We start from the raw sequence: 26,811 nt of genomic DNA, 5'->3' as shown, positions 1-26,811 counted from the left end.
TTCGCCGGTATCATACACCTACCATATACCTTCCTCAAAACAGCCACCATACCTACCTATTATGGCATTTCCATAGCCATTCCGAGATATATTGCCATGCAACTTTCCACCATCTAGTTCATCATGACACATCCATCATTGTCATATTGCTTAGCATGATCATGTAGTTGACATAGTATTTGTGGCAAAGCCACTGTTCATAATTCTTTCATACTTGTCACTCTTGATTCATTGCATATCCCGATACACCGCCGGAGGCATTCATATAGAGTCATACTTTGTTTTAGTATCGAGTTGTAATCATTGAGTTGTAAATAAATAGAAGTGTGATGATCATCATTCAATAGAGCATTGTCCCAAAAAAAGAGAAAGGCCAAAGAAAAAAAAAAGGCCCAAAAATAAAATAAATAAATAAAGGGGCAATGCTACTATCCTTTTTTCCACGCTTGTGCTTCAAAGTAGCACCATGATATAGCGAGTCTCATATATTGTGCTTCAAAGTAGCACCATGTTCTTCATATAGAGAGTCTCATATGTTGTCACTTTCATATACTAGTGGGAATTTTACGTTATAGAACTTGGCTTGTATATTCCAATGATGGGCTTCCTCAAATTGCCCTAGGTCTTCGTGAGCAAGCAAGTTGGATGCACACCCACTAGTTTCTTTTGTTGAGCTTTCATACATTTATAGCTCTAGTGCATCCGTTGCATGGCAATCCCTACTCACTCACATTGATATCTATTGATGGGCATCTCCATAGCCCGTTGATACGCCTAGTTGATGTGAGACTATCTTCTCCTTTTTGTCTTCTCCACAACCACCATTCTATTCCACCTATAGTGCTATATCCATGGCTCACGCTCATGTATTGCGTGAAGATTGAAAAAGTTTTAAAAAAGTTAGAGTATGAAACAATTGCTTGGCTTGTCATCAGGGTTGTGCATGATTTAAATACTTTGTGTGGGGAAGATGGAGCATAGCCAGACTATATGATTTTGTAGGGATAACTTTCTTTGGCCATGTTATTTTGAGAAGACATAATTGCTTTGTTAGTATGCTTGAAGTATTATTATTTTCTATGTCAATATAAACTTTTGTCTTCAATCTTTCTAATCTGAATATTCATACCACAATTAAGAAGATTTGCATTGAAATTATGCCAAGTAGCACTCCGCATCAAAAATTCTCTTTTTATCATTTACCTACTCGAGGACGAGTAGGAATTAAGCTTGGGGATGCCTGATACGTCTCCAACGTATCTATAATTTTTGATTACTCCATGCTATATTATCTACTGTTTTGGACTATATTGGGCTTTATTTTCAACTTTTATATTATTTTTGGGACTAACCTATTAACCGGAGGCCCAGCCCAGAATTGCTGTTTTTTTGCCTATTTTAGTGTTTCGGATAAACGGAATATCAAACGGAGTCCAAACGGAATAAAATCTTCGGGAACGTGATTTTCTCACCGAACATGATCTAGGAGACTTGGACCCTACTGCAAGGGATCAAAGAGGAGGTCACGAGGGTGGGGGCGCCCCCCCTAGGGCGTGCCCCCTACCTCGTGGGCCCCTCGGTGCTCCACCGACATACTCCTTCCTCCTATATATACACACGTACCCCCAAACGATCAGAACAGGAGCCAAAACCTAATTCCACCGCCGCAACTTTCTGTATCCACGAGATCCCATCTTGGGGCCTGTTCCGGAGCTTCGCCGGAAGAGGGCCGTCATCACGGAGGGCTTCTACATCATCATAGCCTCTCCGATGAAGTGTGAGTAGTTTACCTCAGACCTTCGAGTCCATAGTTAGTAGCTAGATGGCTTCTTCTCTCTCTTTGAATCTCAATACAAAGTTATCCCCCTCTCTTGTGGAGATCTATCGATGTAATCTTCTTTTTGCGGTGTGTTTGTTGAGATCGATGAATTGTGGGTTTATGATCAAGTCTATCTATGAATAATATTTGAATCTTCTCTGAATTCTTTTATGTATGATTGGTTATCTTTGCAAGTCTCTTCGAATTATCCGTTTGGTTTGGCCAACTAGATTGGTAGTTCTTGCCATGGGAGAAGTGCTTAGCTTTGGGTTCGATCTTGCGGTGTCCTTACCCAGTGACAAAAGGGGCAGCAAGGCACGTATTGTCTCGTTGCCATCGAGGATAACAAGATGGGTTTTATTTCATATTGCATGAATTTATCTCTCTACATCATGTCATCTTGCTTAAGGCGTTACTCTATTTTTAACTTAATACTCTATATGCATGCTAGATAGCGGTCGATGAGTGGAGTAATAGTAGTAGATGCAGAACCGTTTCGATCTACTTGTCACGGACGTGATGCCTATATACATGATCATGCCTAGATATTCTCATAACTATGCTCAATTCTATCAATTGCTCAACAGTAATTTGTTCACCCACCGTAAAATAATTATGCTCTTGAGAGAAGCCACTAGTGAAACCTATGGCCCCCGGGTCTATTCTCATCATATCAATCTCCATCACTTTAATATTGTTTTGCTTTTTACTTTGCCTTCACTTTTTTCTTTGCATATTTATATGAAAAATACCAAAAAATATTATATCTATCAGATCTCACTCTCGTAAGTGACCGCGAAGGGCTTGACAACCCCTAATCGCGTTGGTTGCGAGTAGCTATCGCTTTGTGCAGGTACGAGGGACTTGAGCATGGGCTCCTACTGGATTGATACCTTGGTTCTCAAAAACTGAGGGAAATACTTACGCTACTCTGCTGCATCATCCCTTCCTCTTCGGGGAAAACCAACGCAAGCTCAAGACGTAGCAAGGTCCGACTAGGAAATGCATTCTATGCAATGAATTTGGCCATAGGGACACGGATTTTCCCACTTTCGTCACTGGGCGTGGACGAGGCAACCGGGGAAGAAGAGGAGGTAGAGGCAGTAGAGGAGTAAGGGCGAGAGGAAGAAGCTAAGCTAGCAGTAGTATGTTCTGAATTTGTATTAAGTGTGGCACTATGTTCTGAATTTTTATTAAGTGTGGCACTATGTTCTGAATTTGTATTAAGTGTGACACTGTGTTCTGAATTTGTATTAAGTGTGACACTATGTTATGAATTTGTATTAAGTGTCGCACTATGTTCTGAATTTTTATTAAGTGTGACACTATGTTATGAATTTGTATTTAGTGTGGCACTATGTTCTGAATTTTTTATGTGCAGGAATGTCGGGAATGTGGTTGCTGAATGGGAACATTGATAGGGGTCATTGTGGTGTGATATGGTATGAGCGCAAGCTTGAGCCTCTGGTCACTCGCACTCCTAAGGAAAAATGGATGATACACCCAGGATGGCTTCAGCGGTACGTGCTTTATTAATTTGCACACTGACATGCATATTAATGGGAGACACTAACTGAAATGTTCTCTGATGAAGGTTGAAATGGGCCGGCCTTTTACCTTTCGCGCATCTTTTTGAGTCTATCCTGGGTGAGAAACGCCTCGCCATCGACGGGTCCTTGCTGAGCTGCTTAGTGGACCGTTGGAGGCCAGAGACCCACACGTTTCACTTCCGATGGGGAGAGATGGCTCCTACTCTGGAGGATGTGTCACTTTTGCTCGGACTATCATTGGCAGGTCATGCCATAGGACCGTTTGATGCACCGGCTGGTTGGGAGCGAGCTCTTACACAACGTTTTCATGGTGTTTTCCGGATGCTCCGGATCCGGTATGGGAGCATCACAGACCTAAGTATGAGTGGTTGCTCAATTTCCGGGTAATTTCCCCTACCTCTTATCGTCAAGTTATCGTGCATACGGTTTTACAGAAAATAGCTGCGGCTTACTAAAACTTTCTCTTTGCTTAATGCAGATTCAGAACTTCCGGGCGTCGTTGACTGCGGAACAGATCACTCGGAGCCTGAAGGCCTACTTAATGTGGCTTTTCAGCAAGGTGATGTTCACAGAGAACCATGTCACCACTATTAGCGCGCTCTACATCCCTATGGCACTCGAGATAGCGAGCGCTCAGACGGCGGATCAGATCAGACAGAGGAGTTGGGGTTCGGCGGTCTTAGCGGCTACATGCCGAGGTATGTGCAACGGTTGCCAGCTTACATCGAGAAAGCCAGCCCTTCTTGGATGCCCTCTATTCCTACAGTTGTGGTCGTGGGAGAGGTTCTCTATAGGGCGACCAGATGTACGTGTTCGTGAGCCTATAGACGCCATGTTTGATGTTGACGGCATCGACATGCCTACTTTCGGTCTGTGTTGGACACGTCGCGAGGTATGCACCGTGTTATAGTTTAATGCAACTTTTTTCTGCACAAGAGATAGTTCGATGCTAGCGGCTACTAACTTTTGTTTTCTGCAGAGACGCTTTGCTAGTGATCAGACCAGGAAGGCATACACAGCATTGAACGAGCAGTTCGATGCGTACACCGGGGTCATCTGGCAGCCATACAAGCGAGATACCCTGGTGGTATATCTGTGCTATGCACAAGGGACCGAGATTACTGGATGACAAAATCAAAGATCATCTTCGATGTCTTCGTCGAGGAGATGGCACAACAGAGGGTTATGAGGCAATTTGGTCTTCTGCAGTTGGAGCTGCCTCCCCCTATAGAGAACCCGGTGCCAGCATACATCCACAGGTATTAACCAGTTTTTCAATGTTGCATTATCTTTCATAGTACTCCATTCGAAGCTTTAGGTAATTGTTGAACACACACCATAATTTTAGGACGACAAGGAAGGGCATGACCAGGACAACTGCTGACTGGCTAGTTAGACTAGAGTCGTATGTTATAGAATGGGAGACAGCAAACACACATCTATGGCACGAGAATCACAATTTTGATCTAAATGAATTCAATCTCTATTTGCGGCGCTACATGACCGAAACACGGTTACGGATCGTTGAGCACTCCCACCCAAAGGAGATACCGGATCCTACTCCGTCGGATATGTACTCGAGCTATGACACTTCGGGCTCTATGCAGTACGCGGTAAGATATATTTTCTTTAAGTAATGTTGTCACATACTTTGACGTGCAAGAGACATACATTATTAATCGTCATGGAAATTTGCAGGCTACCTTGACACACGAACTCTACGAGGACGTGACCACCTTTGGACGATCACTGTCGTCTAGACCTCTTCTTCAACACCGTCCAGTGCTACAGCCCTTCTTGGAACGAACTCAGAACAAGATACGGACTGTGTACGAGGCTATCACGTGCACCCGGAGAACCGACGTTGTTCAGCACCAGCGGCAGCAGCCGCGTCACTCCATGCACCGACATCAACCACGTCCACGTCTAGCACATCAGCCGACAACCAGGACACCCCGTCCTGACCAACATGGCAGCAACCACAGCACTATGGTCCCACGTCGAGCTTCGTGTTTTCTCCACAGCCACAGCAGCACGGTCCCTCGTCGAGCTTCATGTTTTCTCCATAGCCACAGCAGCACGGTCCCTCGTCGAGCTTCGTGTTTGAGCCAGAGCAGCCGTCACAATCAGCAGGTAAGTGTCTTCATATTTATTGTTTTCAATATTAATTGAGGTGACCTCATTCTTCATGACTAAACGTTCCATCGTGCAGGAGCCTACGTATATCGTGCGTCTATGTCGGCACCACATGATACGTGGGGGAGTGATCAACATCCCGAGGAGAACATACATGCTCAGATGTCGCAGCACACCTAGTGGATGAACATGTATTCAACTCCTCCACCAGGCCCCACACAGGATACACAGCATGACCGGGGAGAGTCTAAAATTCCTCCTCGTAACATTAGGCCACCTAACAGGTTGGGATGGACGCCGCTTCCAGATCCGCCTCCCCGCCAGGCCAGACGTCGTCACTGACGCTTCCATCTATCAGTAGAGACATGACCATCTACTTTTGTATGAGACTTATGTCTATTCTATGTATGAGACAAATGACTGTGTACTTATGTATGAGACATATGCCTACTCTATTTTAGTACTCTGTTATCCGAACTACAACATCATATTTAGATAGAACATAATGCTCGTACAACAAGATAGTACAAACAACTAGATAGAACTGCATCTAAATCAACGGTACGTACGACTAAACTTACAACATACATCATAAAAACTACATGAAGTCATCATCGTCATCCTCCATCGATGTAGAACTCTTGCCCTTCGATGATGAAGAACGCTTGCCCTTCGACGATGAAGAACTCTTGCCCTTCGACGATGCAGAAACCTTGCACTTCGACGATGAAGAACTCTTGCCCTTCGACGATGCAGAAACCTTGCCCTTTGACGATGAAGAACTCTTTCCCTTAGAGTATGCAGAACCCGGAAGCGGCGGCATGAAGATATCATCTTCGTCCTCGCTCTCCTCGGTCCATAAAAATGGATTCTTTTCTGCAGTCCTTCTGAACATTTCACTCTTCGGCTCCACTACCTTCTTCCACCTTTCATGCAACCTAAGAAGTTCTTTACGTACCTCCTCATAGGTCCTTTCAGGCCACCCAGACCTACGTAATTCGTGAGCCAACTCATTCATTATGGTGTCATTACCGGTGAGTTCGTCCCATGGAACTATCCTATTGTCCATCCTGAAATCGGTAGCTAGCCTCAGAAGAGTCCTGCTCATCCCAGGATGAAAACTACGATCGAAAGGATAACGGGACATCTCAACTACACTACACTGGAATGCTTATCCACCTCCGTCTGAAGGGGGTTTTATAGGTAGAGAGGAGAAAATGGCGGGAAACAGTTGGCGGGAACATATGGCGGGAAACGGGTGGCGGGAAAGAGTAGGCAGGAACATATGGCGGAAAACGGGTGACGGGAAAGAGCTGGCGGGAACATATGGCGGGAACGGGTGGCGGGAACATATGGCGGGAAACGGGTGGCGGGAAAATATTGATGGGAAAGGGTTGCGCGAAAATACGTCACAGTTCCGGAAAAAAATTCTGTAATATCGTATGGGGCAAAAAAATCTGTAATATGGTATGCATGCACCGGTCGGCCCACAACAGGCCAATTAGTTCCTGTCGGCTCCCAGCAGGCTGACTGGACCTTGTCGGCCCCCAGTTGGCCAACTGGACTTGACTGGTGGACGACAGGCCAATCGGCCAACAGCAAGCAGATAGGCCCCAGTCGGCTTGCTGTGGGCCGACTAGGACCAGTCTGCCTGCTGTGGGCCGACGGTGTATTATTTTTGAAAATCATTTTTTGGGCGTAATATTTGTGCAAATTAATAAAAAAAATGTATTATTTTAAAAAAAGTTTTTTTTGTCACGCCTTGAAGCATTTTTTTGTCACGCCTTCATTGAATGTGATCTCATGATGAAAATTTGCAAGCACTTAGAACATTTGTCAGAGTTCATCACAAAAGAAATTCAGATTTCTTTTTTTTTGATTTTAGTGTTCATGGGGCTCATTTGAGATCGAGCTCAAGTACTCCACGTCCATGTGAAATGTGTTCCATGAACCAATCTGAAAAAACCGTAATCCCTCCGCACATCCTCCCGGTCCCAGCAGCCCGCGCCTCCCGGCGGCGCTTGCTCCCCGTCGGCGCACTCGCTTCTCCCCGATTCCTCGGCGCTGCTCGCTCCACCCCGTCGTCTCTCGCGCGCAGCCTCGCTTGCCTCCCCCCTCATCGCCCTAGCCGGCCGCGGGTGCGCCCGCGCCCCCACCGTTGCTGTGGCCTGCTGGCCGCATGCGCACGCGCCCGCGTCCTGGTCCCCGCCTCGCCGTCACCGGAGTCGCGCTGCGCCGTTCGCCTCCTTGCCTGAGCCCTCGTGCCGCCCTCGGCCCTCCTCTCTCCTGCCTTAAATCGGTTCTGCGGGTTGCGGTCTTGCGGATTACGCATGTCGTCCACCTCCTGCCTAGCCCCTCTCGCTCCGCGGCTCCCCTGCGGTAGGGTTAGGCTCCCACCTCCCTCCGCCGCCGCCGAGAGGCCATCACTCAGATTTAAGCCTCGCGGGGCTGCCCCCACCAAGGTAAGGCCAAAACGACCCCCTGCTCTCGGGTTCAACCGTTTGACTTTGTTTCTGCGTAGCCGGTCGTGCTTGTCTGCGGCAATTTCAGCAGCCAAGCCTTGTGTGGGTATCACAGTGCATGGTTTTGTCGCTGCAACATTGCTGGCCACATGGCCAATCTGAATGTCATGCCCATCAGTTTGCTCTGTTAGTGTCAAAATGGCATGCTGTTTGCGGTAATTTGATTTTTATTTTGTTTTTTGTTTCTTGTGCTCGTGTGCATTTAGGGATGGAGGCCGGTTCACATCTCGTGCTTCAGGCAGGATCAGGACGTGTCAACAACATCTGATGATGGCACCGGCTTCAAGTGCAATGAGCAGGCAGAGATCTCAGGGGACCCTGATCTGAAGGAGGAAGACGGTGGAAGCCCCAACACGGATGATCAGAATTATGTAAATGGAGGCTGGTTTGTTAGAGCGCAGAAGGTTTGTCTGGTTTGTTTTTCGCTTTCCAACTTCATTGTGTTTTGACAAATAGGAATTTCAGATGTAAATTATATTAGGTTGATACTGCAAAATGAAGCACAGTATGCACGAAGCAATAGAAGTAAAAACTACCAATTTCTATGTTCAGTTGCTCACTTGAAATACTATTTGAGAGCTTAAGAGATAAGATGGCAAAACATTTTTCATAATCAATAAAGGAGACTTCATGAATTACTCCCATCAAATTGAGTTAACGAATCACATTGCTTCTAGTAGCATTAACTGGAGGTGTCCTGATAACAAAATTAGCTGTTGCACTTGAATTGATTTTCTTACCGATATAGACATTTGCTTTTCTCTGTTTGTGTGGTGCCAGTCAATGTGTGGACTGAAGGAAAATAGCTATCGTTGTGCATATTTTTTTCCCCTGTGCTACTGTATTGGGTTGCATGTCTATCTGAGTTTATAAGGAATCTTTTGGATGACCAATTGATCATATCGATGTTTAATAATGTTGAAGTTTATATGTGGATTGCCTAGCCCTTTCCATCAGTTCGGACTTTTGATTGCGTTGGCAAGTGCATGAAGCTTAACATGGTATCAGGGCCTAAGGTCTTGAGTTCAAGTCCTGGCTTTCACAATTTATTCAAAAATTGCTGCTGCCCCCCTCTGTCCACGTATAGGCCTCTTGAGCCATACCTCGGAGGCTCGGAGTCTATTCACGTGTTAACTTCCCGCGTCACATGTGAGAGGGGGTATTGATGTGTATATGTGGATTGCCTAGCCCTTTCCATCAGTTTGGACTTTTCGTTACGTTGGCCAGTGCATGAAGCTTAACAAATAATTTATAGGAAAAAGTGCTTGTCGTTTATAAGTTTATGAATACCTGCCATTTTTGGGCCTTGCACTACACTTTCTCACAAGCCCAGTTATTGTATGATATGATATCTTGCACGGTCTCTCGCAAGTATAACTAAATCCTAATATTCTCACTGCTCAAAAACTAAATAAATCATAATGTTCTCCTTTTGTGTTACTCTCGTTGCAAACATTGTGGGATATGTACTTATTTGGCAGAATATTCTCATCTTAGTTAATATACTTTGAAATTAATTGCCAACTATCATTAGATATTTGATTGATTCAGGCGCTCATATTTGTTCAGTGCTAGTGTCTAATTTGCTATCACCTCTGTTCCGTATTATAAGACGTTTAGGATATTTCAATATGGACTACATACGGACTGAAATGAGTGAACAAACACACTAAAACACGTCTATATACATCCTATTCAGAACAAAAGTTAGAACATCTTATAATTCGGAACGGAGGGAGCAGATATTAACTGTTAGTCCTTTTCATTGTTAAGACTTCGACTTTGTCCTATGAATCAATGAGAATTCTGAATTTATGTCGCAGATAAAGGAAAATCTACAGGAAACAATATTCAGATTTTGGAATGGGCGCTGGGCGGTACCTTGGACTGGACAAACAATTGCCCAGGTTAGTTCTCTACTTATTCTATTAGGTTTGTTGTTATCAGACATCCATTTTGCTAATTAGCAGATATCTTCTGGATATCCTACGGGATGTAGGGCTAGCTGTTGTTTTTATCGTAACGTAATTTGTCCCTGTTCCTTTAGATTTTCTGTATATGGACACAGACATATTAAATGTGAATCTGGTCTATAAGATGCTGAACCCACGTGGATACTTTATTTTGGATATGATATGAGACACCAAACAGATATTAATATTGCCCTTACGTGTCCACCTATGATTTTCTTACTGTGGAGGAGATCTTATAAGTTATAACAAGGTACTCTGCATTACCATTATGTTCTGTTCAATATTTTTTGTCGTCCCCAACTCAGCTCCTGCGTGGGACATGCTATTTATGCACCCCGCTTAGAGTTTTGCCGCTTCCTCTTATTAAAGGGCTAACAGGGATGGGGGACGACACAACAAGGATTACATAATCGTGTCACTCACCTTTAGGCCTCTAATTCTAATGTGGGACTAAAGTCACAACCACAACACAGGGGCCACTCCAAACAGGCTGGGTATAAAATTATGTTCCGCTCTAAAGAAAAATAAGTTATGATGCATGTGCTAGCGTATTATGTACATATATAATAGAAAGGAATGGCTGAATGTTCCTGGTGGTTATTGGTTGTCTTTCTAAAGACATCAGTTAAACAGGAAATGTTTGATTGAATATAATGATCTCTTAGCAGTTTAGATGAATTTGGTATTAAGCCAGTTATACTTTTTGAATGCAGGTCATGTTTTTGTGGATTGCGACATTTTGGCTTGTGGGTTCCTGGATAGTGCCATTCTTGGCTCATGCTGCTGGCTTTAGCAAGGAAACATTGACGCACAGAGGACAAGCATTATATAGCCTTGTGACGGACATAACTGAAGGCCTTGCTGGGATTGCTATCCTTCACCAGTGCCTTGGTAGATTCCGTCCCCTTCCCCCAGGCTGGTTTGAGTTCAAATTGAAGGGCAGATGGCATTGGGATGTAGCGTTGGGGTGCCTGTTATTCCCACTGGTGAATTTGCTTTCTCACATCAACATCAGCCTAGTTCATATGTCATCAGGGCCAGTCGCCGGGGTATCCAGTGTAGAGCAATCCATTGTGGCCCGTGACCCGGTGGCAATGGCCTTGTATGCAGTGGTAGTCACTGTATGTGCACCCATATGGGAAGAGATTGTATTCCGTGGTTTCCTTCTCCCATCTCTAACGCGATACATGCCTCTCCCATGGTCGATCCTGCTAAGTGCCGCAGCGTTTGCGCTAGCGCACTTCAACGTGCAAAGGGTGTTGCCGTTGATATTTCTCGGGGTTGTGATGGGAGGCGTCTTTGCCAGATCACGCAACCTATTGGCATCGATGGTGCTTCATAGCCTTTGGAACGGTTTTGTATTCCTGGATTTGATGAATTGAGCTATGAAGCTATTGTTGTCCAGCTTCCGATGTCTCCTGTGGAGTTTCCTCCTTCCTTTGTGTTTTCATTTTGCATGGAGAGTATATAAAAAGGCTAACGAAGGGTGGCGTCAGGTTGTTTTATGTGGAGAATAGATAAACAGAAGACAGCATTTTGAAGATTTTTGTGTAGGGGTCAGATAGCCATAGGAATTGTGCCCAGAAGCATGTTTCTTACTCATCTAAATTGTATACGCGTGGGAATAATTGCCTCGTGTACATAATTCCCCATTCATATGTAATTGTGCATTTTATTCTTGATTATGTGCCCAGAAATACAAATTCCTTGGTATATCTTGTCCAGTGACTTGCCTAGCTCTCATGATGTCTCTTTGTCGTGAAAATTGTACCACGTTTTGAGCTAAACAACCGTGACAAATTCTAAATTCCAGATAAACTATACTGTATTTGGTCTATCACAATACCGGGAGAAATGCCATACTCCCTCTAGTTTAAGTAAGCTATACATACGCGATAATTCAAAATGGTGTCCAGGCTCATCTGCTCCCGGTGAACAATAAATTTGAAAAAAAATAGCAAACAAAATTTAAAAATCTGAAATTTTTACACATAAAAAATGAGAGAATTTTCTAGGTGCGTGCAAAATTTCAAGGTGTTTGGACATTTGACGATCTCGTGGTGAAAGAAAATAAAATTCAGTAAATTCGGTGTACATGGTGCACTTTTTAAAAGTTTCTTTGACAAGCCAAATTTGTTATTTTTGCCACAAGTTTCTCAAATGTCCAAGCACCTTGAAATTTGGCGCACAGCTAGAAGATTCTCTAAACTTTCATGTGTAAAAAATTTAGATTTTTCAAACATTCTTGCTATTTTTTTACTGTTCATCAGCAGGTGCAGCTGACCCTGGGTGCAGAATTGTTGCATTCATACACACGATTTTAAAATTTCCAATCAAATTATCTAGAACGATATCGACATTCAAGTTTCTACTCCAGAGTAAATGCTTTGACTGAACCCCCCAAAATAAAGTTTTCACTGAAAATAAGCTGTGCCCCCTCCCCAGCTTATATTCTATACAAGTCCAACCTAAAATTTGGGGGCAGCTTATTTCCACAGCCAGCCATAACCTCCTAAAGAACTTGCCCTTAGCACTAAAGCATACAGACATCCTGGAATCAATTGCCAGAAACTATAGGATCTTATTTCAAATTCTGCAGATGCATATAGTTAAAATATGTCAGTTTTTTGGCGACATTGTGTGTCTTTTAATTTTTGCTTCTGCCGATGAAAGCACTGAGTGGGGACATATAATTGACTAACCATCCATCTGTCATCAACAAAACGACATGGAACTTAACATGCCATGCATATTCACATTACAAACGGAACATCACAGACACTATCAGCCATACAGAGCCGCCTAGTTCTGAAAAGAAAACATACAAAACCTACATACAAGATACAACAATGCTTGGACTGTGTAATCCACGACCAACATGATCTCAGCTGCTTTGGCTCTCCACTCCTTGACCTCCTCCAACTGATGACAGTACGTCTTCTGAATCGACGACAACCTAATAAATGCCATGCAAACAAAATAAAGTCAGCACCGAATATGGCTAGAACTGGAGGCACCTTACTCTAGATGCACTAACTTGCTGCAGGTGGTTCATCAGGGCTCCATGCAGCAACTTCTTGAGCCTATCACACTGATCAGCACTGTGGCCAGCACTTTGCATCTCTTCAAGCTGACACCAAAACCTCTCGACAGTGGTGTACGGGAACCAGGCGGCCGACATCTTTTTGCGGTGCAGCACGTCCATCGGTCTCTGGAAAAAGAGAGATTCCAAAGGGCTTAAATTTCTACATGTACTCATTAAGGTCTTGTATTTAGATATTTCGGGCCATCAATCCATTACCGATGAAGCAAAAGAATCGAGGTACTCCACCAACAAGTTGGCTGCTTCTGTGTGCCGGCCATAACTTGTATATAGTCGAAATAATGCAGCTGGATCTGCCTCTTTGCCAGACATTCCCCATGAAATCATCCTATTTCCACCCTTGGTGGTCTAAAGACACAATGAGCAAAACAAACCGAAGGTCAGCAGTGTCAAACAATAAAGTCAACCAAACTAATGGGCTGTACAACAGGAAGTCACCTTGAACATCTGAACCAGCCAAAGAGGTAGTTCAATCTCAGGATCAGTGTAAAGAAGTGTTTCAGCAACAATGACAGGCAGCCTTGGATGCAAATCTTTATATTTATCCTGCACAATGAGGCCGCATGTAAAATACTGTAATATGTGCAGTTCATGGACAAGCTGCATTCATACATTTTTTTTTACTAGCACGAAAGGCTTGGCGTAGTTTCAGGGAGAACATATAGGCAAGTTTCAGCAGTACAGCGATAGGTTAAGCAGGTGTCAGTTTATTTTCTCCAAAATCAAAGTTAAATTTCAGTATGTCACTTTTTCCAGTTATGATTGCTGACAGAACAATTACCAACCAACAATGGTGGTTACTAGGTGGAAACAAGGTCAGGTGGTGGTCTGCTGTGTCAATGCAGCAGCACAGAAGTAGGTGGTACTTTTCATTTTGCTGTTGTGATCATTGTTACCAGGATACCAGGTTAACCTGGCCAATGAACGGGGTCACAGAAAGCAGCAATCTCTGAGACACTAATTTTAAATGAGGAATTTGACGCCAATGAATCCAAGTGGATGACCCAGTTACTCAACTATAGGGGTACCAAGTGTATCTAAAAAATAAAGGATAAACGAAACGGAAGGAGAATGTTCTCGCCTTCTCGGAAAAGTAATGGAAGTAAAATTAAATAAGATTAAGAAAAGGAGAATAATCTTGCAGCTGGGCTTGCTTGGCCCAATTTCTCTTCCCTCCACAACACAACAGACCCTGCCTGCTCCCTGCTCCCCAACAAAACCGCTGCACGGCACTGGGCAGCAACCACCCAAGTCTGACGTTGCTGTTGTGCCAGTTGAGGCCTGGACGGTCGAGGCCGTGTGACCATTCCAGATATGCAGCTACAGAAACGACTTGAGCAACGGTGACAACTAACAGACTTATATCTCTTACTGTCCACTCTGACAGGGATACATCACGGCAGAAATCTAGAGTGCCATTGACCCATGCCATGACATTTTATTTTCCTTGCCTTGTAAGTGGAACAAGAAAGACTATATAGTTATTTTGATTCTATAAACAATCACAGGAAGCACGGATCAGGGTCGTGGGTCGCAGCATCGAATAAAGATGCCGGTGACTTTGGTTATGACTGCTCTCAGTGGTCAACAACAAAATAAACTTCCATGTAATACTTAGGAGGTTTACTTAACCTAGTATGGGATGAAGCTCGTTTCTTTTGAAAAGATCACTTTAGTTGTACAAAATAAAACACAGGCAGAACAAAAATACACATACCAAATATAGTTCAAGAGTTTCCCACTGGCAACTTCCCTGCACTTGATGGGCCACAGCAATAGTCTTGCTATTGCCATCCCATCCATCATCCTCGGAAGAAGGCAGAAGTAGCAGCTGTTGAGTGTCAGTCAAATTTCTCCTGTAATAAGGTGAAAAGTATTTTTTTCCTTAGTATACAGCAGTTACTATAATCTATAGTCATACATTGCCGATTAGATGAAAAGTTGAAAACCAGAAGAAAAAAATACAGTTAAACGCACCCTGAGCTGCCTACTCTGTTTGGGCAGCATTGCTGTGCAATAGCTGCAAAGACACGCTCCAATTCTCTATCATAGAAAAGTACAAACAACATCAACAGTCAGATTAGTTCATAGACGTAAAAGTGATGAACAAGAATTTATACAAGTAAAAGGCCAAGGGAAAAGAAGGTTATGTATCAGAATACCAATCCACCTTTTCATTCCTGACTCCTTCCAAAATTTCAGTACGATGGTGAATGCCAGGTCATGCAAATTCTCATTTACAAGAATGTCAGTCAAGGCTTCGATAGAATAGCTTTCTGCAGTACCACAAAAATGAATTGGCCACAGCTTGTTTAAATATTGATCTTCAAAATTGATAAATGTGTGTGTGATTAGTTGGGCACGTACCAGAAATTTTGGATTTAGAATTTACAGTACTAAGCATATAAAGTGCTTCTGTTAGTGTGTATTCCTTTTCAAGAATTTCAATGTCAACACAAAACTGCAATGTAGAGAGTTCTGAATCTGTGCCAAAAGCAGCTGTATACAGGAAACAAAGTTTAATCAAGCACATTGTTGTTGACAGGTATAAACTAAACAGGAATTGAGAGCTTAAGTCAACATACAGTTCTCCATCAAAAGATTACGAGGCTTTTTGCTTGGCGAAATTTGATCATCAGCTTCACAAACCGAATCGAGCCAGGCACATGAGGGTTCAACAAGCTGCAACGAGTTGATAGCAGTAGACAAAGCATGCAACTTCTCTTGTAATACATGAGTGAGTTGGCGGCCTCCACCTGCTTCCCCCTCTCTACTCAATCTAACAAAATACCTGTACATGCATCCAGCTGCCTTCCTCCAATTGTTCCTATAAGCTTCAAATGAATAAAGGACTTTGTATAGATTTGGTTTAGAAGATAGATCTGAGCGCTCAGCCTGGCAAACAAAAAAACAAACAAATGACCGTCTGTGCTAGACAAACATATGTTGTGGTTAAAATGGTAATTATGTGCACCAACCTTCCAGAAGAGCTCTTGCTCCACCTTTTCCACCAAACCAGTGAATGGTATCTCACCATTGCAAATGACCTTGATTAGACAAATCCAAAATAAGATATGATTGCACCAAATGTCAGAACAGGACGTGGCACAGTTCGGTGTACTCAAATGTGCAATAATCAATCTACAAGTCTTATAGCACATATACATGGATGGCTGGTTAACAGCTGTAATGCACATTAATGGGTGTATATGGACATCAGGCAGAAAAGTGGTTAATTTTAGTCACCAGGTGCAAGGAAGAATAAAGGTAAACAAACAATGAAACAATGTCAAACCTTAGTCTCGCCAAGCTCACAAAGAACTATGATGAAACGCCTCAAGCAGACATACTTGCTATCATCATCTGGATTTGAGATTATAGCACAATACGCATCTCGAAAGTTTTTCAAATCCAAGCTGTACTTGAATACATTGGCCCATAGTCGTCCTTTAATCATCGCTGTAGTCTCTGGGAGATCCTCGGCTTCACTTCCATTGTCCAAATCAATGCTATCAACTTGTTCAAGAGCAGCGAGAGCAAACTGGCATGCTCCCTCCCTCATTGAGTTTTGCTCAAAAATTTGCATTGCCCACTCGTAGTAATGAAGCCTCCATAAAGAAATAGATCTACACTCCCCTGGAAAATCCGATAAAAAGTTAGGATATGGTTGAAATGGATTTACACTGCACGCAAGGTCAAGAAAATGAAGTCACCAGAAATTTGAAACCCTGTTTCAGAAGAGAACTTCTTCAGCGCCTTCTGAGCTTCTTGCCCAGATGCAGCTCTGTTATTCTCCCCAGGCACCACATTAACACCATAGAATTAATTAGTCAACGGCCCAATACTATTAGAAATCTGAAAGAGATAAAACCAGATACGTATATTATATTTAAGCATTTTGCACATGATGATTTTTTGCCTTTTCTCCACGGACCACGGTTTCCTTCTTGAATTTTGGATTCCCATCCCTCCCCTCAAAAGCCCCCAAAAAAATTGCTGCAATTTTTATCACAAGGTGATCCTAGCCATGATATTTGATCTGATGGGAGAAACTAACAGTTGGTGCTGCCTCAGTTCTACATTCATTTACCAGCTCCGTAAGATATTGCATAGTACTCCCTCTGTAAACTAATACCTAAAGTAGTGATCTAAAAGGTCTTATAGAAGTTTACAGAGGGAGTAACTCACAACCAAGAACATCACAACTTCACAAGTAATAAAGATTTCCTCATAGTATTGAAGATATATCATCATGAAACATGTGCCCTTCAGAAATCTATTCACGGGTCCACAGAGTAAATGCCCTAAGAAGTAGCATAGCAGAAGGTAGTACCTAAAGAAGCATCTGATAGCTTCCTGAACCTTGGATTCTCTCAAAACAATGTTTGCTTCATCATGTGCGAGCATCAAAAGGCAAAATCCACTGAGATGTAGGCGAGCCAAACATGCAATATCAGTATCCTGATCAGTTTGGGATGCTCTCGCATAGCCCAAGTATGTTTCAAGAATGCCCAGCAGATTCTTTTGGAGAGAGAAAATGGTAGAAAGATAAATTAGCATTAACATCACGACAGATGAAATATATCTATGACTTTCAGGACCACAAGCAGAAAAAATAATACCTGAGCAGCTTCATATTGACCATGTCGGATGAAAACTGCTGCCAGATTTATTGTGGAACCCAAGAAGCTGTCTACACAGTCAACACTATTTCTGCACATAATCGAACTGCTAAACCTCCTGACCAAGTTGATTACCTCGGTTGGACTAGGAAAACAAGGTGACAGATCATCCCCTTCCGCAGATTTAGGAAAATCAAGCAAACAAGCCAATGTAAAATCAGAGGATCCAAGCTTTCTGTGCAAAGACCGCTCATCGGCTATACCTGTCAAGATAAGCAAAAACAATAGTTTCTTAACTCGAAGTTACATAAAAAATGTGCCCAACTACACATATTTACAACACATGTATAGACTGCAATACAAATTGAACAAGAAAACTGCAAACCTATTTGCAGAATGTACAGTGCCTCTACTGGCAGAAAATAATCAAGAGCTAGCCCCTTTGCAAGCAAAAAGATAGAACAAAATATCTACTTAAATGATTAGACAAAATCACCTAATACATACTCCCTCTGTTCCTAAACATAAGTCTTTTTAGTGATTCCAATACTGACTACATACAAGGCAAAATGAGTGAATCTAAACTCTAAAATACGTCTATATACATCCATATGTAGTCCTTATATTTAGAAACGGAGGAAGTAGTTTCTTAGCCATCTATCTGCAAGGTTTATGTGCCAAGTCATCTCATCATATTCCAGTTATTAATATGGAATTATAAATGTTAGGTTGAACCGTTGAAGGCGTATTACAACACAGTAAGGCTCTGATCGTTAGTTTAGGATTTGCAGGGAGTTACATGCTTAATAGTGTAGTACTGGCATTAAAAAGGTAGAATGTGTTAGCAGTAACTATGTCTTTTCTACATATATAAATTTGTACCAAAAGCAGAACATTGCTCTCCATCCGAATTAAAACATGGCACCCTCGTCCTCAATTTCGATCTACAGTCACACAAACATGGATAATAATTCAATCTTTCGATGAATAAAAGAAACAATTTTCTGATCACTTGCAAAGGCAAGACATAGTAGGCTAATTGGCTTCGCACTCTTCTAATGCAGAGTCCTCAATAGCAATAAAGGCTAGGGTGTGCATTGTCCCATAAAACACAGCCACTATACCCTGAACCTTACACATATGCCATTTTTTACTTTGGAATATAAAATCCAAATGGCATACCCATAGTCCTTTTACATGTACTTCTTATGAAATTATTGTCATAAAAGAGCAAAATGGAATACTCATGATTGTGGAAAGGCCACTGATAAAAAAAATCAACACGTTAAACATTAAGTGTAAGAACACAACTGTTTCTTTTAGGCAACTCTTACCTAGCTGGAGGGAAGAAAGTTGATAGCTGAAATCCTCGATGGTTGGTGGTGTGGTTGGTGAAATTCCCACAAAATGGAGAACGATCCACTGTCCCAGTATGTCTTGAATCATTGGAAACAACTGCAGTTTGATTCTAGCAACATCGCTTTGCAGCAAGGAGACCTGATTTAAAATTTACCTTATCAAAGGTTGCTCACATTCTTAATAGCTTGTACTCTGCTTGATTTGTACTTCAACAACACAGAGACCAACAGATCCAAGAAAATAAGTGCTCATAGTCTCAGTAACAAAATCTATTCAAGAACAGATGACTTTTGGGATATGGCAAGAGTGTCCAAGAAGCCATTTTAACCGGTACTCTTTTTGTATGAACATGTAAGCAAAACAATTTAAATTATTGTGAAAATGTGTTTAATGACAATCAAAGTAACTTTTTTTCTATATTGCTAGTCAAAGTTGGACAAGTTTGATTGCATGCTTTGTAAGACATCGTCTATTCCTGAATTGAAGTAGTATATATATCTCCATACTATATGGCAGTAAATTGTGAGTACTTAGCTGAGGTTGTTTTTTTGTGATAGGAAGACTAGTTAGCAGAGGTGGCAGAGTTGAAAGCCGCATATGTACATCAAACAGAAATGTTGAGACCCTAAAAAGATAGCATACCTGCCCACCGACACCAACCAAATAACTGAGGAACAGAAATAGATCAAAAGCAGCCTCAAACATGGTTCTTGCAACCTGTGAAGTAGCCTGAACCACTAAGGCAGAATTTACATTATAAAGTCTTCTCAATTCAAACTCTTGTATAGTGACCTTTGTATCCAAACACTTCATGAACTTATCAATCACATCAAATACTGCCGACCAGGATGTGGATCTTGATTGCAACTTATGGAAAGATAGTAGCATCTCAACAGAAAACTTCCTTTGGCTTTTGTGAGCCATCTGCCTTCTTTCTACATAAGCATCTGTTCCAAGCAATGTAATGAGGGGCGACGAAGATTGAGGACTGAACCCACTCTCTAGAATCTTTAATATCTGAGAAGTAACTTCATCTGGTGATGTAACAGAACTGATGAGGGACTCGTAATATATTGCAGCAGAAGATCTCCCAAGCAAATGGTTTATATGGCCCATGCACCTGAGAACTTCAATAAGGGTTTCACCGTCAGTATCATTCGATAAGTTCATCCCGAGGCCAATGAGATTTCCCAAGTCATCAGAGGAACCTGATATGTTAAGCTAGTTAGTATCCCCTCATAAATGACGAGTTAAAATTTCAGTAAGAGATGTCAAATGCTAGAGCAGAAACATACCATAAATAAGTTGCTCCACACCCTCCAAACAACGGAAGAGAGAAAATGAACCCTTTCTAATTAAACCAAACACTTCACTGTTCGTATCAAGAAGCAACCCATATGGCCTATTATTCCAGCACCAGTTGTGGAGATACCGTGCAGAAAACTTTTTCCAGTGATAAACAGTAGAACTTGCGACCTGAGAACTTCCCTACATAAAAAAGGTGATTGTGGAAATTCAGCTATACACTACAATCAGAAATTAGGAGACCTAAATCACAAAGTAGCAAAATAGAGTACCTCTTGTTCTATAATGGATAATATTTCTTTCCGCAGCCCACTAGTTGTAAGCGACTGAAACTCAGAATCGGATAGAAACCTTTTGTACTCCAATAAGGTTTCACGGAGAGCAGAACAGTGGTTCACTCCTGGTTGCAGCAGCCTCCGCAGAAACATGGATGAGATAAAACTGAAACTATGCTCCTACAGGTACCAAAGAAAACTACATGGCTAAAGAACATTGGAGAGCTCCACATAGGCATATATCACAAAAGAGGGAAGGTAAATACAAGAAAGAACACTACATAGCCAAAGAATACTGAAGTCTTATGGTATAGATCAAAATACTCTAGCCATGCGAATATGCCATATCAACGTATGACATAATCCGAGAAGACAAATTCAAAACTAGCTAAAAAAATGACGAATTGCCACATGAGCTAAACTTGTCGTGATTGATAATGGATAGATTTTTTAGCCATTGTCAAAATACAGAAATTGTAACAGTTTGAGTGCATAACTAAAAGGTAAGGAAATACATAAATTTCCTGTAAATCTGTGACTCTAGAAAAAGGTTTAATAGTTGAGACTATTTGTGATGTTTGGGAATCTCTAGTGTTGATATGACCTAAATAAAGCTTTTGTACTTGGGAGCAACTAGAACTCTCAGGAATCTCTGGAGTTGCTACAAATTAACATGCACTGGGAATTAAAGCGATTTAATAGAGTACAGCACAAGAAAACCTAACAAAATAATGCTAAAGAAGGCTCAGAGTTGAAACTGAATAAGCCATTACCATAATTGCTAAGTTTAACAAAGAACTGTATCAGCACATGCCAGATTATATAAGAACTATGAATAAACTTAAGGGAATTACATTTACCTTCATAGATGAGAATACTGAATCAGCAGTCCAAACCAAATCGTCCAATGCACTCTCAGAACTTTGGAACATTTGCTCACTGATAGCGTCTTCTTGTAGCACATATGAACATATTTCCTCGCTGATCAATGTCATTTGAAGAAGCAATTCTTTAGTTCATGAGGCGATAATGCAGAATAACCACCAGTTGAAGGATTAAAAGGGGTTAGTGTGACAGCAGATTTACCTATCAGAGTTATACTGCACTATTTCATAGAGCATTGGTCCAACTTCTTTAAGTATCCAAAGCTTTTCCGTGCTTATTTTCAAATCAACGATCTTTCCCTGAGTAAAAGGCAGTATCCATCAACAGGTGAGAAATATTAGCTCCTCCGAGCTTCTAACATAATCGCTGAACTACGATAAGTTGCTACAAGCCATTCTACACTAGTTGGTTGCTAAACTCGGGAAGCATATTTCAATAATATAAGGAACCATAATGCAATAAAATTGTCTTTCAGGAAACATATACATTTTAAACTCCACAGTACCAGGATTGACAAGTCCTGAGCTGAATCTCCTGCTGATTTTAAATAGAACTCAAATTTACTGATGCCAATGCCAATAATAAACATAAAACAGGAACTATGGACGCACGAAGGTGATTCCTCGAGACAGGTACAAGCTACTAAATGCTGGTTTATCCCCTACTTCTCTTTTATTTTTCTGTTGGAGGGTGTATCTGTGTGCATATTAAGCAGATTTGATTGAGTGTAGAGGCTATTCAATAGTGAGCGAAGAAATTCCTCCGTAGACCATATGGGTGGTAAACAACCACACATGGTTAGTGCACACTGCACAGAATGAAATAGAAGTTTCCATTTTTAGTGCTGTCAAAGTCCTAATGCAATTTCCTCGTATATTTTAGAAGGCGGGAACCGAGAAGACCAAATAATCTTAAGGAATATCACGATGAGTGATGCTTTTGAGTACCTCTATCAAAGGTACAGCAGAAACCGAAGGTTCAGGAGACAACAAGAATCTTTCGCCAGCACCAAAACTGAAGGCATATATAGCAATATGATCACAAGCTGGAACCTTTACAATTTCAAAATGCAAACAGTCAGCTACTTCCAGCAACACTGATGAGAGAAATCAATAGTTTCCATCGCATTATGTCATGTGGTCACAACCCACAATCGGCAAAAAGAGAATCATAGTGACTAACATAAGCATGCAAAAATAGCAAAAAATAAACGTTCAAACTGAAGGCCATGGCCCCAGATTCCTTTAAGGTGTCGCATCTAGCCATAGAATGCTGGCATACGAGGTGTATCTACTATCAGATATCTACTGCCAGAAGTGCGACAGTTTACCAAACGGAAAAAAACAATTTCATGGAAACAAAGAAAAATGTTAGCATGCTACTATGCTGGACATCCAGGTGTAATAATCCATAACCAGTAAACTGCGAGCAAACCATGTTTAACTACAGAAATCGTATTCTCCCACCACTTACTGCCTTTCGGCATTTAAAACTCCACCTCACGCAGCAAAACTTAAGCAAAAATCACCATCATCATATCCTTCTGATTCCTCCATGACCTCGATAAATCTTAAACCCCTATTTGCTGATTTACTCCAACTACAAGTATCAGTGAGCGACTCATGAAGCAGGATGCCTTAGTTCGGAGGTATATGGGCGCACAGTGAGCATACCAGATAGACCAACTTCAACTCACATTGTGCCTAGAACACTGCATTGCCATTTTAAAAAGCTTTGGTTCTATAACCTAGTGTTTTGTTTTGCTTTCATTTTTATATATCAAATGGGAAGTACAGCAATAGAACTTGTGCATTGTACACAAGCAAGTAAATGCAGCCCAGACATCAATATGTGTGCATACCACAGTCCCTTGGTGCAGAACAGCCAAGGATATCAGTTCTTGATCATCATCAGCCTCACCAACCCATAGCCTAGAGGGTTGCCCTGAAGATAAAGAAAAATGATTCAATTAAAAGGCACTACTCAACAACAAAAGATTCAGATATCCATGCAAGCAGAGTTTAAAACATGTCCTGTTTGTTTGAACGCAATTATGCCAAAATAATAAAACAGACTATGTTTTTAAGGCGACGCTTCGCTTTAAGGCGCTGGGGGGGCGCCTAAAGCGGGCATATTTGCAAAGCGCTGGGGGGGCGCCTCGACGCCTAGGCGTCGCCTTATGGACGCCTTAAAAGCATAGAAAACAGATAATTGCAGAAGCAGCTGTTATAATGTGAGGCAGTAAGAAAGCACACCGACATTGATTCAGAGGACTATTGGAGACAAACAAGCTCCACGTGATAGCTACTGTCTTCCCCCTTTTTCCCTCATGGTACTTTTTTTCCTCCGTCATGTAGATATGGCATGCAGTTCACTAAAATAAAAATGAAGACTATGCTAGGATCAACAGTAATTACCACACTTGGCCAACTACTAGGATATACTTTAGTACAAAAACTGGAAATAACCAACCATTTGTTCCCAAATCCCAAGGAATAGACATGTGCATGCCATAGCAGCAGCTTGTGGATCAGATGCAACTTAAGAAGAGTGACTTCAATACTATAGCATCAACTGACTTCAGAGTCTAGGTTATGGCTTACATATGCATTACGGTAGCATTACATGAAACGTATATAATGTAAATGAACACTAAGAACGAAATCTTTCAAGAAACATAATACCATAAATGACACCTCAGCAGAAGAAATTTGATCTTTCATGCAATAAATAAAGTGGGCACAGATATTACCTTCAAAATCATCCAAGTGAACATTATAATTAACAAGTTTCGTCTGACTAGAAATATCCCAGACACGCAAACTTCCATCCAGATGAAGAACAAATAACAGCTCCCTTTCATTTACAGTAGCTGTGTCAATATCTTGTACAGGCCCCAGAGCCTTTGTTCTGTTGAAGAAAATAGGCATATATTACACAAATTGATAAGCAAAAAAAGAAAGTGTGACATGATCTGTTGATCTACTAGACAAGTTCTGACAGTGCACAGCGTGAAGTATCAAGACTCAAGAGTACACCAATCTTCTGCTAGGGCTACTACGGTATGATAGCTTCTAAAAAACTATTTAGCACTGGGTGAAGCCGATGGAACAACAAATGAAGATGACACATTTTAGAGCCGCAATTTGGGTGGAGCTCGGTTGCAGACTTTTTGTTCTCGCTGTTTGGTGAACAAATAAGCAAGTACCTCGACATGAGAGTCCACAAACGCCCGATTCCAGCATCATCACGGAGCTCATTAGAGAAACCTGGAGCAAAAGACAACATACCAGTTAGAAAACCTTGGTGAGAGCAATATAAGGTATAATTTTCATATATATCTCATTAAATATGAATAAGCATACATCTTTTTCTGAATTAAAATCAGAAAACTTGCCTGGTGAACTAGGAGCTAATTTGCCAAGACTGTAACAGCAGATTGACCCATCTTGCCGCCCAATTACTAGACATCCTGGCTTCGCTTTAACAGCTGTAACCTTAGCACTCTGTGTGTGGGTTTGAAGATTAAATCCAACTACGTCATTTTGAGACAGTATTGAACCAGATACATAGGAAAATGGGCTGCGCAAGTTGCACAGAATGGCAACTCCAGAAATAGTGAGCACATATAGCAGATATACAGACTCGCCTCGCCTGGCACCCTGCATTACCATGGAAGAGATTGAGTCTATTGTGTATTAGTGTTCTAGATTGATATAAGATATCATAAAACTAACCTCACTTTCACACATAAAAGCAAATGGACATAGCGCCTCCTGGAATACCAAACGCAGTCCAGAGCTTGGGAACTCCTTCAAAGCACAGAGTTCAATGACCTCTAGCACATTTTGGTGTTCTTCGTGAATCCTCCTGTAAATACAGAAACCATCTTCTTCCTTTAGAAAAATGAAATCCACCAGTGAAGCTTTCATATTAGCATAGCATTTTTCTGGTCTTTTTAGCCAGTTTATCTATATTAAAAAACACTTCACCAGGAAGCCAAAATAACATCATTGCTGGTGGCTCTAAAAAATTCTTCAAGGGGTACAGTCCAACACAATCTATCAGTAGCAAGATTTATCTTCGATTGGTTTGTCAGATGGTACATATAAATCACTTTGGTTATGGTATCAAACTATCAGGACATGACCATTTCTTAGATTAAACATTTCTGCACTAATTTTTTATTGTTATGGTCTACCAGAGCGACAGTGTCACCATGTCATCGCCATGCTGATTTGATATACATTACCAATACAGTGTGTCAGGCTAGGCCTCCACTAGACCACTACGATATTGATGGTACAAAGCTCTATAAGTAAATTGACACAAACAAATGCAATGGCAATTTCATAAACAAGGCTGCCTCTTCGGTGGAGCTACCACAAACCTAGGGTTTCTCTACGCTTGGCAACAACCACACAAACATGGACGTGCAATGCAGTTCTCAGTCCTAACAAAATCTACGAACTGAGCACAATCCCTCTTAGCTAAAAGCTTCACGACGCCCAGGTAGCACAACCGAACCACCCAGTCAAACAGAACAAAACAAAAAATGGGGGAGAAAAGCCCGATACAGCACGAGGCGGCGGGGCGAAAGTGGTAGCACGCACCAGGCGAGGTAACGTTGGGAGTCGCGGCCGGAGAACACGACGTGGCACCCCGAGGCGGCGCGCGGGGGCACGGAGACGAATGGGTCGGCGGGGCTCGCCGGCGCTGGGGAGGGGGGTGAGGGGACGGTGAGGTCGATCCACCGCAGCTTGTCCGAGCCCGTGATGGGGACCTCGGTGCCCGCTATCCTGCAGGAGGTAGAGGTCGCGGTGGCCATGGCGACCTCGCCGTCGGCGTCGGCGGCGGCCAGAAGGAGGCCGGGAGGGTTTTGGTCGGGGAGTGTGGGTTTTGGGCGGCGACGATGTGGGGAAAAGCTCGGAGAAATTTGAGAGCCTGGGAGTTGGGGGCCTTAAGGTGGGTGGTGACGGCAAGTTGGGCTTTCGGCTTTAGAGTCCCTTTAGTCTTTCAGCGATTCTGGCCCGTTTGTGTATATTTATTTGGTTATATCATTTTCAACCTCTAAAAAAAAGTTACATCATTTAGGAGCAACTAGTTAATGAGCGCTCTTTCGGGAGCCTCGCAATGATCAGCGCCACTTTGGCGCGCTCTCAGCCATTCGCCACGTGTCGCGCTCTGGACGCTCCCTTCGGATTTTTTTTTGCACGCGTTTTCGGCTTTTTAAACGGTTTTTTTCGGGGGTTTTCGACGTTT

At 42.2% G+C, this 26,811-nt stretch overlaps 2 protein-coding genes across 2 annotated transcripts; one reads left to right on the top strand and one right to left on the bottom strand.

Annotated features, from left to right (window-relative positions):
• Positions 1–7,457: 7,457 nt before the first annotated feature.
• Positions 7,458–11,713, top strand: LOC125514369. The gene is made up of 4 exons (XM_048679678.1): positions 7,458–7,967; positions 8,234–8,431; positions 9,851–9,934; positions 10,714–11,713. The coding sequence occupies exons 1-4, from the start codon at positions 7,836–7,838 to the stop codon at positions 11,380–11,382; spliced, it is 1,083 nt and encodes a 360-aa protein (XP_048535635.1). The 5' UTR covers positions 7,458–7,835; the 3' UTR covers positions 11,383–11,713.
• Positions 11,714–12,671: 958 nt separating this feature from the next.
• On the bottom strand, positions 12,672–26,501 carry LOC125513658 (nuclear pore complex protein NUP160). The gene is made up of 27 exons (XM_048678823.1): positions 26,163–26,501; positions 25,287–25,419; positions 24,947–25,211; positions 24,758–24,818; positions 24,302–24,459; positions 23,411–23,493; positions 22,497–22,601; positions 21,751–21,848; positions 21,525–21,645; positions 20,662–20,844; positions 20,380–20,572; positions 19,727–20,292; positions 19,060–19,222; positions 17,726–17,988; positions 17,437–17,624; positions 16,817–16,887; positions 16,399–16,739; positions 16,082–16,150; positions 15,689–15,998; positions 15,471–15,602; positions 15,274–15,379; positions 15,081–15,146; positions 14,821–14,959; positions 13,542–13,649; positions 13,302–13,451; positions 13,038–13,211; positions 12,672–12,956 (listed from the first exon to the last, which is right to left on the bottom strand). Exons 1-27 carry the CDS (start codon positions 26,375–26,377, stop codon positions 12,885–12,887), a joined length of 4,533 nt encoding a protein of 1,510 aa, XP_048534780.1. The 5' UTR covers positions 26,378–26,501; the 3' UTR covers positions 12,672–12,884.
• Positions 26,502–26,811: the final 310 nt, after the last annotated feature.

This window comes from Triticum urartu, chromosome 6 (genome assembly GCF_003073215.2).
Source record: "Triticum urartu cultivar G1812 chromosome 6, Tu2.1, whole genome shotgun sequence".
Taxonomy (NCBI): Eukaryota; Viridiplantae; Streptophyta; class Magnoliopsida; order Poales; family Poaceae; genus Triticum; species Triticum urartu.
Note: the sequence above shows the minus strand (reverse complement) of the source record. Positions and strands in the feature narration are given on the sequence as shown.